General features: G+C 43.0%; 1 protein-coding gene across 4 annotated transcripts in view; it reads right to left on the reverse strand.

Annotated features, from left to right (window-relative positions):
• Positions 1 to 15,465, reverse strand: part of LRRK1 (leucine rich repeat kinase 1) — a 77,275-nt gene that overhangs the window by 45,888 nt on the left and 15,922 nt on the right. For all 4 annotated transcript variants that reach the window (XM_032700354.1, XM_032700353.1, XM_032700355.1 and 1 more), the window contains 5 exons: positions 10,518 to 10,681; positions 9,510 to 9,681; positions 7,069 to 7,248; positions 6,323 to 6,471; positions 259 to 485 (listed from right to left, as the gene is read on the reverse strand). In XM_032700354.1, the coding sequence (XP_032556245.1) occupies positions 259 to 485; positions 6,323 to 6,471; positions 7,069 to 7,248; positions 9,510 to 9,681; positions 10,518 to 10,681 (892 nt within the window). The remainder of the gene's footprint in view (positions 1 to 258; positions 486 to 6,322; positions 6,472 to 7,068; positions 7,249 to 9,509; positions 9,682 to 10,517; positions 10,682 to 15,465) is intronic.

Here is a 15,465-nt window from a genome sequence, read left to right on the forward strand (position 1 = left end):
CAGAACTCGAGAAAAGCAGAGGCAACATGAGACAACACAGGAATGAAAGTCCCTACAATTGTCCTGATGACAACTAACTTGGAAGTACTGAGAACACAAAAGCACAAATCCTGAGCTAAACCTTGCAGCAGACAGAAAATAAACCAAGAAGCTCCTGCAGTATGCTCTTCACTCACACAGTTTCACACGAGCACATGGACTCATTTGAACCTGCTCTCCATAGGGGTTCAGTCTGCTGCAGGCATCCAGTGCACACACCTTGTACATATGATTTCATCAGATGACTGTACACTGGGTAACTCCGTCAGCTGATTGTCAGCCAGGCTGAGCTTCCTGAGGTTTATCAGGCCCCATGGGATCACGGATGGAAGGGAGACCAGGCAGTTGGCAGAGAGATCAAGCTCAGTTATCTGACAGGAGATATCTATCAGCCAGTCTAGATCCACCCAGGGCAGTTTGAGGTTTGACCAGTTCACACACAAAGCCTGCATATATCAAAGACAGAAGAGAAAACCACATTAGTGAAGTCCCAGTTGCTCTCGGCCTGTCTTACAGCACTGGGAATCTGGCAGAGCAGAGTACAGACCATAAACATTTTGCTCACTTTCCAATCTGCTTCTAGGAACTAAACTGACTCAGAGATGAAATCATGGCTGGATATCAGCAGCTCCTGCTGTATCTGCTCCATGATCTCACTCCAAAGACCATGAGCACACGCAAGCAGGGGGCCTGGACTTCTTTCCAAGTCCATACACCAGCTCCAGCGAGCCCCTTGCCTGAGACCAGCACACCCCAGCCTCTAATGGTGAGTTTTCATGGGGCTGGATGTCCCACAGGACACATCCCACCCCACATCAGCAGCATATTATGAACAGATCATGGAAACCATCCTGAATCCAGACTTCACTGACAGAACCCCACTCTGCCCCTTGGACATGGTCTGCATTGCTGCCCACATCTCCAGGGGACTCTGGACACCAACAGAGGCTCCAAGAGAGCCCCGAGGAGCCCTGTGGATCAGGCAGCCTCTGACATGCCAATGGATTCCTTGTGCATAGAGAGGACAGGGACAGATCTGCTGAGTGTGGAAATGACTTTTCAGAAAGAGGCCTGTTGCTGCAGTCATTAATCTGTGCCCAGACACTGCTCTTCCACCTTAAACCTTCCAACAACAAGCAGCCAAACCGTTCTGGGAGAGGTTTAGGTTTTGCAAAGGAACACCTGGGAAAGGCAGGGGAAGGCAAACAACTCCTGTAAAGCATTGCTAAACACTAGAAATTTGCTCAGTATCATTTAGGAAGACATTTTAGTTTCCGAGAGACATGATATTGGCCATTGCTGCTTTTGACAGTAAGACAAGGAAGTCATTTTCTCCTCTTTTGAGAAAAACCAGAAACTGTTCTGAAAGGCATCACTACTTACATCCAGGCTTGAGCTTGGACAGAAGAAAACATGAACATACAGTGGTCATCGACGCAAGGAAACAACCCAAGGCCTCATTTTCAAGATCACCTCACTGCATTCCAATCTATGTTCCAAAATACACATTTGTAAAATGCTATTCCCAAAACATTTTCATACACTTGGTATTTTTTACATAACTTATCCCCAAAACAGCCTCAATGGAATGATCATTAATTCTCCACCAGGAGGCAGCAAGGACCCAACAGCAAATTAATTTGCTTTCTAATGCCCAGTATTTAGCTCTGAAGACTTTAAACCCCAGATTTAAAATGAAAAGGAATATATTTTGGGAAGGGAGAGAAATAAAAGAGAAACAAAGGTCTATCTCAGATGGTTATTTGAGACTCAGAACTCCAAGTAATGTAGATCAGACTGTTCAAACGTGTGGGAGAATGGAACAAAGGGTAAGCACAAACAGTTGCACTTATTGGCAGCAATTGTACTTAGTGTAGACACAGTGCTTTTCAAATCTTTCCTAGTGAGGCCTCAAGACAGCCCTGCAAATATGAATGGAAATATTATGCCCATTGTATCACTGGGGAAACCAAGGTAGAAAGCACAGGCTGTTTGTTTAAAAGTTACATTCACCATCACACCACAAGGCATCCCTGTAAAACATTACAAGCCAGCAGCAACAAGAAATCAAATTAAGCAGAGTATCCACTGCTACTGCAAAATACACAATATCCAAAGGGAGTTACACTGCAAAGCTTCACACTGATACTAAACAGTAAAATGCTTTACCCTCGATTTTCCAAGTCTTAACAGCTTCCTGCTTACAAACTCTTGTTTTAAATTCTGTATGTAGTTTTTTGTAAGTTCCTCTCACCTGCAACACATACCACAAATCCCCAGGCCTAGGAAAAAAGTATTTGTCCTTGAGTACATGACCAAGGCAGTAATAACAAGACCTACAGCCTGTTTTTATGGGGTGCAAGCAGGACCATGTCTCTCTGCTGCTTCTCTTTGCAGACTGATACCCACCTCTATTTTGCATCTAGATTGCTGTGTATCCTTTCCCTTAAAAATGCAGAGCCATGGCCTCAGGGTATTTAACATGATAAAAAGATACCTGCAGAATTCAGACAGTGCCTCCCCAAACCACAGACGAGATTGTGAAATCCAGCACCTGCTATGAATGCTGCAGGACTGGTGTCCTGCCTCCAAGGCAGCTTTTTGAATCTCAGCAATCAGTGGCCTCCTTCCCACTCAATTCTGCTTCCCATCCACAGCCAAGGACTGACAGTGTCTCTTCCACCTAAGTGCTGCAAACTGGGGGATTGGCCCTTTCATCTGACTTAGGGACAGTGGACCAAATACATCCTGGTACCAGTGACCTGATGTCAGGGGAGTTACCTCAGCGGTTTACTTGGAACAGGACTCTGCAGTGAAAATGTAATTAAGTGAAAGAAAGCCTGACAGCAATGCCACAAAGAGAGGGGATTTCCTCTCCAACTCATACTTAATCATCCCCACTACCTTCCTAGGAAAGCCTGCTTCTTTGATGCCAAAGGTCTATGATGCCAAATGTGCAGAACACGGTGATCAACCCAATCTTCTCTGTTTGGAATCAGCTGGGGAGCTCTGTGCTCAAATGACAGACAGAGGATGTCAGCTCTGGGCACAGCCTGACTCCAGGCACCTCACTGCTCCTCAGAAGGGCAAGTAAAACCTCTGCAGACTCCCCTCTCTTGCCAAGGGAAGGATTTCTCAATATAAGCCCCGAAGACTAAACTGAAATCCTCAACAACACCAACGTCAGGGGATGCACTGAAGAAGGCAAGAGACTGGAAATTGTGCAGAAGCAGGAAACCCCGCTGCTCTTGGGCAAAGGATCAACTATAAATATGAAAAATATTTACTTAAATCTGAGACTGTCTGGTAAGGTGATTAAAAAAGGCTGTTGTGCATTTCTTCTAAATGACGTGACGTGTCCCAACAGAACCTCGCTCCTGCCATACGTGGGATATTCTGAGGATGGTGATCTGCTTCCTCCATCAATAGCACTGCTCTGAATCTTGAGTGGGACTGCTGCAGATCTGTATACTGATGGTGATGTAACCAGGATGTACCAGGCAGGGGATAAAAAAAATGAGAGCAGGATCCCACACATACATACACATTTGTATGCTTGTATATAAAATTATTGGTAAAATATTTTCTAGGGAAAATGCAGCAGCCCAAGCTCTGTAATGGAAAAATTAAATATATCTCCCACTGCACACACTGGAAACTTACATTTATCTCCATGCTGACTACACCTATCAAAGTCTGGAATCTGTGCCAGGCCACTTTACTGCAGAGGGTCTTTTTGGCATTTGTTACCTGTTCCTGTAAAAATGGACCACTTCCTCTCTTTAGCAAGACTGTGGCTTGCTGTGGGGATAAATTTATGCCAGGGGGGTAAAAAAAAAGGAGAAACAGATATTAGAAAAATGAGATGTAACTCCTCTTGTCTCAGCAAGGGCAGCACTGCTCGGTGCAGTGGCTGTCTGCAAGGTGTGGCAGCCAAAACGAGCTCTCCAAGCACATTTTATGCATAGCTGGAGCATTCACTACTGTGAAATCCATTGGAGGTCAACTGTGCAGTGTTTCCACTCAGAGATAGCACAGATGGGAGAAATCCTTTTGAAGTTCTGGGCTCACTCTGGAATGCTCAGTGCTCGGTCTGCCCTGTCCAAGAGGAGAGGCTTTCTGACGTCCAGCTCGCTGCCACACACCACAGCCCAGTCCTGCTTCCTCCCAGAGCAAAATCCATCACAGCACTGACACAAGAAGACTTGAATTCATGAACCTTCTGAGACAAGGAGAAAGCACTGGGACTGTTTGTTTGCAGCTGCTGGGAAGTTGTGTTTTAAAAGATTATCAGGGCGTGTGACTATCCCTTCCCAGAGACCTGAGCTCTGCAGACAAACTGGGACAGATCTTCCCGAATTTGTCCCAGTCTGCCAAAGTGAATTCAAAGAGAAAGCATTAAATAAGCAAACATATTAAAAATAAACAGCTACTGGAAAAAACAAGGTCAAGTTTCTGGGTTTTTTTCTTTGCTTTTTTCTTTCTTTTTAAACCTGGCCCTTCTGGCAATTAGCTGATGTTTTAAGACTGCTCTCTTCTTCTTCGCTCAGGGTGTGACAACAGCAAAGCTGAGTCATTTTTACAGCAGCTTAGTTAAATATTGCCAGCAAATTCACATGGAAAACAGACCTCTTCCCTGTGATTCAAACATTTATTCCAAGTTTATTGAAGCTGAATTATCCAGTTGGATTTTTTTCTTCTTCTAAAAGGCATGTAGTTTTATCAACTCTTATCCCACATCTAGGATTCAGCTTCCTTTCGTTTACTTGTCAACAAAATTAAGAATAGCACAGGGAGGGTTCTAAATCTGCTAATTGAACCTAACCAAGTCAAGCTCGCTTATGTGGCCTGTAGCCATTAACACTCAGAACACCATCAGCAACCCAGTGAGAGGGTTTTTGGCAGGAAAACAGAGAATGGAGAACTTTGCAAAACTTTGAAAACCTCTCTGCTTATTTTTACTTAACACCAAAGCAGAATCAACAGCCTGCAATGTTACAAACTGAGCAAAGAGATACTTGACTGGACTGATTAGGGACATCTTTCCACTGCAAAAAATTTTATGACCTGATGAAAACTATAACTATTGAAAGCTCAGGGCTCTGATGTTCCTATTCAGTGTTGGATAAACTACATAGTGATGAGGTAAAAACGAAAAATGCCTGATAGTAAATTGCTGGGTAACAGTATAAATAATATGAAATACTACGTGCTTCCCTATAAAGCAGTAACAGTGTGAGACATTCCTCAGTTCTGAATAAAGGACATTTGGATAATAAAGATTAAGAGTACAAAGAATACAGCCTTGTCCTCAAAGACATTTAATAATAATGAAAGGCATTAATACCCTGCAGGAAAACGATGCCACTCAACTGTAGATCTCAAAGTATCCATCTCAAAGTACTAAGCCTTCCAACAGCTGTGGGATTTGAGGAGTTTAAATCTCCCCACTTTGCAGTGGGAGAGAGAGACGCAAATGAATTACCAAAATGGTCAAGAGGTTGTAAGTGGCTAAATATTAGTCTTCAATATTAGCTTTCAACTGCTTTTTGTCAGCCTCTGTGTCCCACCAAAAAACGTTTCTGTGGGACAAGTACAGCTCAAGTAATATGATCTGATCACACACTAAGCTGCTCCAGAAAGCCACATCTGTCCTGAGCAAGTGACAGCGAAGCCTAGCAGGCATCTTTTACTGATGAGGATCTCAAGTAGGAAAGATGCTGATGTGAGTTTGCTCTGCTCATGCTCTATGTTGCCAAAAACCTCATGAGCCCATTTGTATGTGCTGCCCCTGAGCTATCAGACACAGGAGGGTTTACTCTGTGCCACACTGACACGCTGGGACAGCACAGAGCTTGTGGCATCAACCAGAAGGAACAACAAAAACCCAGATGAAGTGATTACCCCGCAGTCACAGAGAAAACTGTGCTAGAAGAAGCCCAGCTTCTCCTTTGGAAGACTTTGAGATTAAAGTGGATGTTTCCTTTCCCCAGCACACGCCTGGTCCACACGATGGTGTTTGAGTTGCCACGTGGAAGCTGCCACACACCCTGTCTTGCACAAGGCCATTTAAAAGCCATTTAAAGGCCTAATGTTTTACATCTTGTAATTCAGCTCTGCCATCAAAGTCACTTTGACAGCTTGTTCTCTAAATGGATAGCAAACCACAAGGCTCTTAGTTGAGAAGAAGAATCACCAGTCACACGGTACACAGACAATTATCAACTATTAACATGATGCCCTTTAAAATAACATCTCTTCAGACAGATAAAAGGTTACTTACTGTTTTTGCTGGAGCACTACCTGGTAGTGGGCTTGTCTCAATGAAATACTTCCTCAGAAGGTGTTTGCTGGATTCAGGACTGTCCATCAGGATGTAGGAACAAAAGAAAGCTCCATTCCGTAATAAAAACACGGCTACATCTTCATTCCCTTCAGAGAAAAGCAGATTGTTTGTTCTCTTTGTCTCACGTAAATGAACCAACAAGGAGCTGAACAGAAATCCTGAGAAATAACCACTTCTGAAAAAAAATAACCATGGGGGTGGACAAAAAGGAAACTGAACTGTGTAAAGACTGTTCCCTCCAGTGACAGGACTCAGTTTGGTCAAACTGAGACAGCACAGCCACTGTTCAAAAGCGCTGGCCCAGGCTCCTTTTTCTCTTTTTTTCGCTGTCTTATTAAACTGTACACACAGCTGTGCTTTGAAGTGTAAATTATTCAGCCTAATTCAAGCATGTGTGCCAGAATGTCCATAACAATAATGCTTTTACTTGCAAGGGTTCTAGTTTTTAAGGGTCCTTTCCCTAGAAGTTTATAAAGGAAAGTTCAGCCTCTCAGCATTTACAGTAATCTAACTTCAGAAGGCGCTGACTTACATTTGGCTGAGTCAGAAGGTTCAGAGCCAATTTTATTTTAATTTATCCCACCGGAAAGCCAGGCAAGCCAGTCCCCACTGCAAACAACTCAGGCCATTCTTTATAGGCATTGCAGAAAAGGGGCAAAAATCGGGAGCATGCAAATACACACCTGCCTTTATAGCAGCATAGAGGGGCAGGCGGATGAGGACGGGGAACTCGTTCTTCCTGACGGCACAGCTCTCGGGGTCGGCACTGTACGCACGGATCAGGAGCTTCACGATGTCCAGGTGTCCCTGCTGGCAGGCTATGGCCAGCATCCAGTTCAGGAGCTGCTGGCAAGTGTTAGGGCCTACCAAAAAGACATGGCACGTGACTTAGTTAATGCCACAGGGCTGTGACGTGCAAGAAACAGCCACAAGTAGTGGCTGTGCAGAGGGTTTGGGTGCAGGGTGAAGCCCCTGAGGACAAAGGAACAGAGTGCACTCCAGAAGTGTGATAGAGAAGAGCCCTAAGCACAAAGTGTTCAGCTTTGCTTAACTGTTCTTCATTACCTACCCAGCTAGTGGGCAAATTTTTTTAATGTCCCCAGTCTAACCTAGCAACAGTAGAAGATTCTGAGGATGCCAGCTAGAATACAGGCAGATAAATCAAACATCTGATCCCCAACAGAGGTGGCAAGGGAAGCCCAGGACTATCTTTCCATCCAGATCCAACAGACATTAGAACCAAACATCCAAGGTAGGCCACTTCTTCCAAGTTCATGAGAGGGGATACAAAAGATGGGGAAAACCAGATAACTTTTCATGCTACTGGGTGAATAAAACAAAAATAAATGCTTCACTCAACAAAAAATAACTGGTTTAGTTTGTTTTTGCTGCAGCCTAAAGTCTGCCACAAAAAATTTCATTTCCCCTTAAAACATTTCATTTTTGGTTTACTCTTTACTAACAATTCCTAGTAAAGTCAGACAAATGTCATTTAAGGCTAAAACTAAAAGACCACATTTTGACCTCTGCATGAATTTGCTGATGTTTTCTTCATTTCCAAACTGCTTTTTTTTCTGAACTAATGTTTTACCTGTCGAACACAGCTGTCCCCTACATGTGCCTAATTCTGTGCATGTAACTAAACGCCCATGACAAGATTATTTCTGCCAACAGTAAGGAGTCCTCAAATCTCCTCTGATTCACTGTACCATTTCTGTTTGCTTTACAAACTCATGTCCCCTTCAAAACACTTACAGGAACATCCAGAAGCCCAAGTTTACATGTCAACTTTTTTTTCTGCAGCTTATCCATGAGGAAATTACAAGGTTCTTTGCATTCTTAACAACTGGACTAAATCCCTCACTCTCATGCTACAAAAAAAGGGCTCCACTTAATCTGTAAGCCACAAGAAGTTCTCACTGTTCCAGAGAGACTCATGGCAGTGCATCAGCCAAATTGCAAACTCATGCAATTTATTCCTAAGCCCTGTGATTGGTTTCTGTGTCATTTCCCAAGAAAACAATTGGAAAGTCCTGCATAATAATGCCTGAAAGCAAGTGTTGGAGGGAATTTGGTCAGTTCTAAGCTAAGTTTCCAGAAACTACTCGAGTCACTTTTCATTACTCAGTGTATTACATTAATATAATTTAATTTTTGCTACTAGGTTAATCAGCTTCTTTCTGGCTGAAGGAAATATTACATTTAATTGCATCCCCCAAACTGGAACATTTATTTTGCTTACCAGTGCTCTAACAGAACATCAAATAAGCAGGTTTCCCAACAGGTTATTCCCGCTCTCAGTGAGGCCACTGGCAAGTATTTAGTGAGGAGCTAGACCTATATGCAGGTCAAACATTGCAGAAGCCAGCTTAGCTCTTGTGGTTACTGCAGTGTCTGAGGTCCAGGCAGTGATCTGCCCCAGATGCTCTGCAGGACCACTGGACCCCAAACCCATGGAGGGTCCCAGGGAGAAGCAGCTGCCAAGCCCACAAAACACTGAGAGAGCAACAGGGGACCCAAACACAGCTCCTGGCCCTGACTCAGAGCAATGCTCTGCCCCCTGCCCCCACAGCTGCCTTAAGAACTGTGTCTGAGCCTAAAAATGTCTCTGTTCTGCTGTAAAATAATTGCTGAAATAAAATTTAAGTAAAATATAATGATGATTCTAAAGGAAGAGTTCCCCTGACAGTCAAAACAGAATGCCAAGGAAAGAACAAAGTGGGTGCCAGCTGTGCACTCAAACACCCTCATCAGCTGTGCTACTCACTCCCAGCATCCCTGGGACTGCTGGATCAGCAGTGGAATTATGCTTTTTCTCAAAAATCCCCTAATTTCTCTGTAGGGTCTGGAATGTTACCCAGCTGTGAGGGCTGATGGGAATGAACTGTCTAAACAGCATCTTCCTCCACTTCCAATTTGCAAACATGGAATATTTTTATGGATGTGTTTCTTCCCCCACGGGGGAAATTTTCTTCAAGCGCGGCAGAGATCAGATCCCTCCACGTACTTTCCCATGGCTAAATCCCTCCCCTTTCAAGGAACGTGAAAAAACCAAATAAATGCCTGCTTGAAGCTCCAGCACACAGCCACCAAAATGCTTGAGGAGAGGCAGAAACAACCTTACCACGCAGGGAATCCAACAGCTCCTTCACGATGTCCTTATGTCCAAAATAAGCTGCCACCACGGCCGCATTGTCATCATTAGGTTCTGTTGGCAACACCACCAACGCTTCCTTCAGCAGGTACCTCACCGCCTGCAGATCTCCATATGCTGCTGCAATTCCCAAAAGCTGACACTGGTAAAGAAAACAGAGCAAAAGAAACTCTTCTGTAAAGGCAGAGAAAGAGCATTTCCAGAGCTATGCCATTTATTTGTGCCCGTGCTGATGCACGCACGCTCTCACCATGGTTAATTGAGAATGTCATAAGCACTAGTAGCCTTTAGAATCATTGGTGTGGTATATTAATTATATTGATTTATTGGGGGGTTTATTACAGTTTTTTGGTATGGCTTTGACAGAGAAGTGCCTGAGGCACAGAACAGTGAGTGTAAATCCATTTTTCATGGAGCAACAGTAAAAGCATTTGCACAGCTCAGCTACAAGGTGTAGTAGTTCCTATTTTGGAGGTGGCCTGGACTTGATGTGCAGGTGCTCTCCCAAAACACCAAGATCAGCTCTGTGCAAAGAGCAGGCTCAAAACGAGGGCTCTGAAGGCAGAGCAGTGCAGAAGCTGGCACAGAGCTTGTGATGCAGTTCCAAACACAAGCAGCAATATCTGCCCCATGGGCCATTAACCATCTTTGTACTGATGGAGGAATACATGTCTATAAACTGCTTCCTTTTTACGGGGAAAAATGTATTTCCCTGTTTTGGTGACCACAGCAGCAGCACCCCTCCTCACACAGCCTCCTCTTCCTATATGCAGTGTTCCCTGTGGTCTGTCTCATCTTCCTGATCAGTGTTTCCAAGGGCAAACAGTGCCCCTGAGTATGCTCCTGAAGTGCCTCACAAAACCAGCCACATTTAGGACTCATATACTGAACGGATTTTCTCCATGAAAAATGACAGCAGCTTGGCATTTGGGTTTCTTTCCCAATAAAACTTAAGGAAGAGCAGCAACCTAACCCTACCTTCTCCACCTGCAGTGCAGTCTCCTCACATGACAGCTTAATCAGCTCTTGGGCCTTGCTGGTGTCCCCAGCTTTGTAGGCATCCTGGATGCTTTCTGTCACCGGGGTCTGAATTACGGAGACTTCTCCAACTGTGGACTGTTTGCCACCCATGTCCACAGTTCCTGCAGGGAAAATAGGAAAGAGGGGTCAGGAAGAAGTACCTGCTCATTACCCCTGTACAGCTGCAATGTCAGTGAATCCTGGCAATTAAAAAAAAAGGGTTGAATTATTTTCACTGGAATATTTACTGCACACAATTAAAAAGAGAGCCTGATAAAAGAAAGTGATAATATGTTAAAGTAGTTCCTCAGAGGGACACGAAACTAAAGGGGACTGCGAGTTCCCCAAATGCTACCAGAGGTGGTTTCCAAAGGATGGTGTGAAAGCTCACACACACAGACATGTAAACTCTGCAGCTGCCTGGCACAGTCCCCCTCCTGCTGCAGGAACCAGGGAAGGGAAGGGCTTCCATGGGACTGGCACCTGCAGAACTCCTCCAGTAAAGGAATCTGCACAACCTGTAAGAAAATTCTGGTATCATTGGCCTTGCTTCAGTTGTATTTCACTCCTGGCAACCTAATAAAGCCCTGCTGTCCTTCTCCAGTGCTTTCAACCAGAGGGTCATGCACCTCAATGAGCATGAAAGAAAAGAAATTGGGAATATTTTTACTCTGAATATTGTGCAAGATGCCCAGTGTCACTCCAATCAATCCTGGAGAATCTCCCAGACTAGACTTCTTTTTCCTAAATGCCATCAGGAGCCAGAAGAGCTTTTACATGTCAAAGATTAAAAGCTGCAAGCCATTAGAGAAGACACTTGTGGTGGGTGGCTAAAGAAGAGGTAGCCATGAAGTCTCATACCCACCCCTCCAACTATCAGAACAGGGAAAACTGCAGGAAAGTCACTGAATTCCAAGATATTCAAGTCTACTCCTGACCAACGTGTAAGAAAGAGGAAAAAAAAAAAAATTTTCACTTGAAAAGAAACAGTTTCATGCTCACTTTTTCCTGCTGTGAATTATTATTGCTTATTTGCAACAGGTTAAAAAAAGCCCTTAAGCCCACAGATTTTCACATATGTTAATAAGGATTTTATTTTTTAAACAGCCACATATGTCACACAGGGCTTAGTTTAATGCAGCCTGGAAAAAGAAGTAAATTTGGAGTAACCTATACATGTCAGTAAATATCTTTGAGTAATGCAGTCTGATTCACCAATAGATTCTGACTAACACTTCTCATCAATTATTTAAACGAAGCTCAAATCACTCAGACATCAGAGACAGCTCCAGAGATTCATGCTATTAAAAATGTGCCCACATCAATAACCTTTCTCAGATGATGCAGAACGTGTGAAGGACAAGGAGTAGAAATCAAGGCTGATGAAAGTGGGATTAAATTACAGCACAATAAACAGCATCTCAGAGTTCACTTCATGTTCATGCAGTGCCTTCATAATTCCGTAGTTTTAGGGAGTACATGGGAAAAGAAATTCATCCTGCATTTGGTCCAGTTTTTCAGAGCAGACCACACACCTGTAAGGGATCCCTGAGAATAATGCATATGATTTAGTTCTCATTTTAATGACACCAAAAGTAGGATATGCAAATGGCTCTTAGGCAAGTAACTGTTTAATGGTTGAGAGAAGGGAGACTCTTTAAAGCTAAACAGTTCTCCAGTCAAAACAACTCAGAACTGGACTAAGTAAAATCAAAAAGTACAAATCCAAGCAAACCCTGCAGTTACTGGAACATGCAGCCTCCCCGCTCGGCGCCCTGTGATGAAATACTGAACCTAGAGAGAAGCTCTGGAATTCCCCTTGGAGGAAAAAATGCCTCAATTCAGAGATACAAAACAGCTGGAAAACTGCTCAGCTTCCTGCTCAAGAAGCCCTGCAAACCAGGGCTGCAAGAGCACAGCAATTTAACTTGGTTCCTACAAAAATTCTGAAAGGAGGGACAAAATTTACTTTTTTCCAGCCTCAATCCTGATTTTGGGGACTATCACTCAAGACCTACATTTCCAGCTATTCCAGATGTAAAGGCACATCCTTTCTGCCAAAGAATTTTGCAGAGCCATCCTTCTTTCTTTTTTGACACCATGGACAGGGAGGGTGGAGGTACGAGTATCTCACAGAGATTTGTGATTCACTATTCATTATTCATCCTGGTGTCACATCCTTCTCTAGCAGAGAGGTCTCCAGCCAATCTCCCATGCATCCTACACACCAGAACTCTCCTTAAAAGAGCATTTTCCACCTCTCCTACTGGAATTGCCCCACTGTGCACAGGGGAACCACCAAACCCCTTGTCCAGGGGGTACAAGTAGGATCACGTATCGTAACTGAGGGAAGGAGGAACTCTCCATGCTAGACTCTAATCCCAAGACTGCTTCTGGGTTTTACCAAACAACTACTTCACAAAACAACTTGGCTAATGTGTCATGCTTCCTCTTACAGTTTTGGCCCCCTCAAAATTTCTTAAGTCTTTTGTAGTGTAATGGCTCAGTTAAAACCACTGGTGCCACCACCACTGCTTGGAGAACATGAGCTGGCCATCAACTAGCACAGCCTGTCCATGTGTGTCAGGTGCAGACTTCTGGGCTCTCCAGGAATGGGAAGGTCACAAACAGCTGGCTCCATGGAGTTCATATGCTCCCAGAAGAGTTTTCGGGATATTCATTTTAGTTCTTCAACTCAATTTTAGTCTTGTCAAATTTTTATTGACCTAAGCAAAACTGCTCAGCTTTGAGCATCTGAACATCCATCAAGTAGAAGTCAATAAAAGTTTCATTGAGTGTAAGAAATTTTGGCAATTCTACTGTTTGAAACCAATATATTTATATGAAATATTCCTGGCAAAAAGATAATGCTGCTCATCATTCAAGTTTCTTACGTAGCTGTCACCAAAGCTTCCTTCTATGATTCCATTCTGCAGAGTAAATTCACCTCCTGCCTAAGACCTGAGGAAAGAAGCTGCCAAAAGTCTTCAGAAAAAAATAGTCTTTGAGACTGAACTAATTACAAGCCTGAAAAGAGCAAAACTGGTGAGATACGAAGTGATAAAAAAGCTTGCCCTGAACCAACAGCTGTACCCATGAGATCCTGTCTAAGTTAACCTGAGTTTTCAAAGGTTAAATGAGAGAAGGTTGTCCATCCATTCCCAAGTTCCAAAAAAACCACAGAAGCCATCCATTGCATCACGCCAAATAAATTACCCAATTCACAGAAGACTTCCTGGTGACTTAGTAAATGATGTATTGACTTCTGAACTACAAGTGGAAAATAAGAAACAGCACGTTTTATAATCTTAATTTACTCACCAGTAGAAGGGAAAAAAATGAGGAAAAATACATTCTAGTGACTTAAGACTGTTTTATTTTTACAAGACACATGACTGAACTATCATCAGTATTGGCATTCATGCAGGTTGGGAATAAAGTTTTGCCAATACATGCATCAGTCATTTTTAGCAAAAATCTGGGCCAAAACCCAAAGAAATTCTGCCTCTGGTTTTAACCCTACAAATCTCAAGGTCTTTACACCTGAGCTCTTCATGGCTTTCCTGGCAGAGTCACCTCGCTCACACACAGGCTTGAACAACGTGACATGAGAGCAGCACTGAAGCTGAATAATATTGAACCTCTGTCTTTGGACTTGATCATCAACACATTGAGCATTTAAGCCTGGGTGTAACAAAGTGCTTTTAATTCTTAGATTGCACACATTTAGGAACTGGCTTCTGTACTTTGCATAACAGGGTCTGCATTACTCACAACAATGCACATTGTTATATGCAAAGGAGCACAGTAAGTGATGATATTCTAGCAGTACTCCTTGAATATTCCTGTAATATCCAAGAAACTCAGAAATTCTTACAAACCTGTTGTCATTTCCTTCAGTTTTTGCTTTATTGCACACAGATCTCGGACAGTTCCTGTGCTGGCACAGGTTCCCCTAAAGCCACTGCCCCAAAGTAGCACCAAGAAGCAGATAAATGAAGACTGTTTGAACTGAGGTGTGTTCTTTTCTCTAACACCTTTGAATTCCAATGAAAATAAAGCCATGGAGTTTACTCCAAATCATTCAGCCTCTGCATCTCTGCCTTGCACTTGCTTAACCTCTTCACAGATTCATGGCTTCTTTTCTTGCTTTCTGCTAATGGCTGTAAGCAAACCCAGGGCTGTTTGTCAGGGGAAAATGGCAGGCATTTGCTGACACTAAAAACACATCCCTCATCTATTCCTCACACTCCTTAACAGCTTGTAACAAAATAGCTAACTATGGAAATATCTCCCAGTCTTGATTTCAATGTTTTATACTTTGGAAGCACCTTTAAAGTTTGGCTTTTAACTCAGTAAAAGCCTTTTATAAAAGCTAAGGGCAAAACTACTTTTTGTTAAAAAATTACCCCAATGCAAACAGAGGTTATCAATAAAAAAAGTAGTCCTATTTTATTGCCAATAAAAGGGTACAAGGTACCACTTTCAAAGTGCAATAGACTGCTCAGAGAAACAAAATAAAAATGTCTTATTAACAATAAAGAGTACCATGAGAATTTCAGGGGTATGTGTAGTTACACCCTGTCACAGGCCTTGTTATTACAGTAGGTGAAAAAAAAACCCTCTAAAATTACTAAATTGACAGTATGCCAGTATTATTAAAAGGGGAGGGTTTGCAGGTCAATGCTGTGAATCAGCAAATAGCTGCATAACAAAGCAGCACACTGTATAGATGATTACTACCTTTATTTCCCAAATCACTGCATCTCTGTCTCTAACACAGACTCACAGAGTTTGTAAATGTTACATTAGGCCCTTTTGTAACTTCTTTGGCAACTAAGCAGGATATTCTTATTCAGCAGAGAAAGATATAAATGAGATGCTTAACCCAGGAAGCTAACTTACT

Source organism: Chiroxiphia lanceolata, chromosome 12, assembly GCF_009829145.1.
Source record: "Chiroxiphia lanceolata isolate bChiLan1 chromosome 12, bChiLan1.pri, whole genome shotgun sequence".
Classification (NCBI taxonomy): domain Eukaryota; kingdom Metazoa; phylum Chordata; class Aves; order Passeriformes; family Pipridae; genus Chiroxiphia; species Chiroxiphia lanceolata.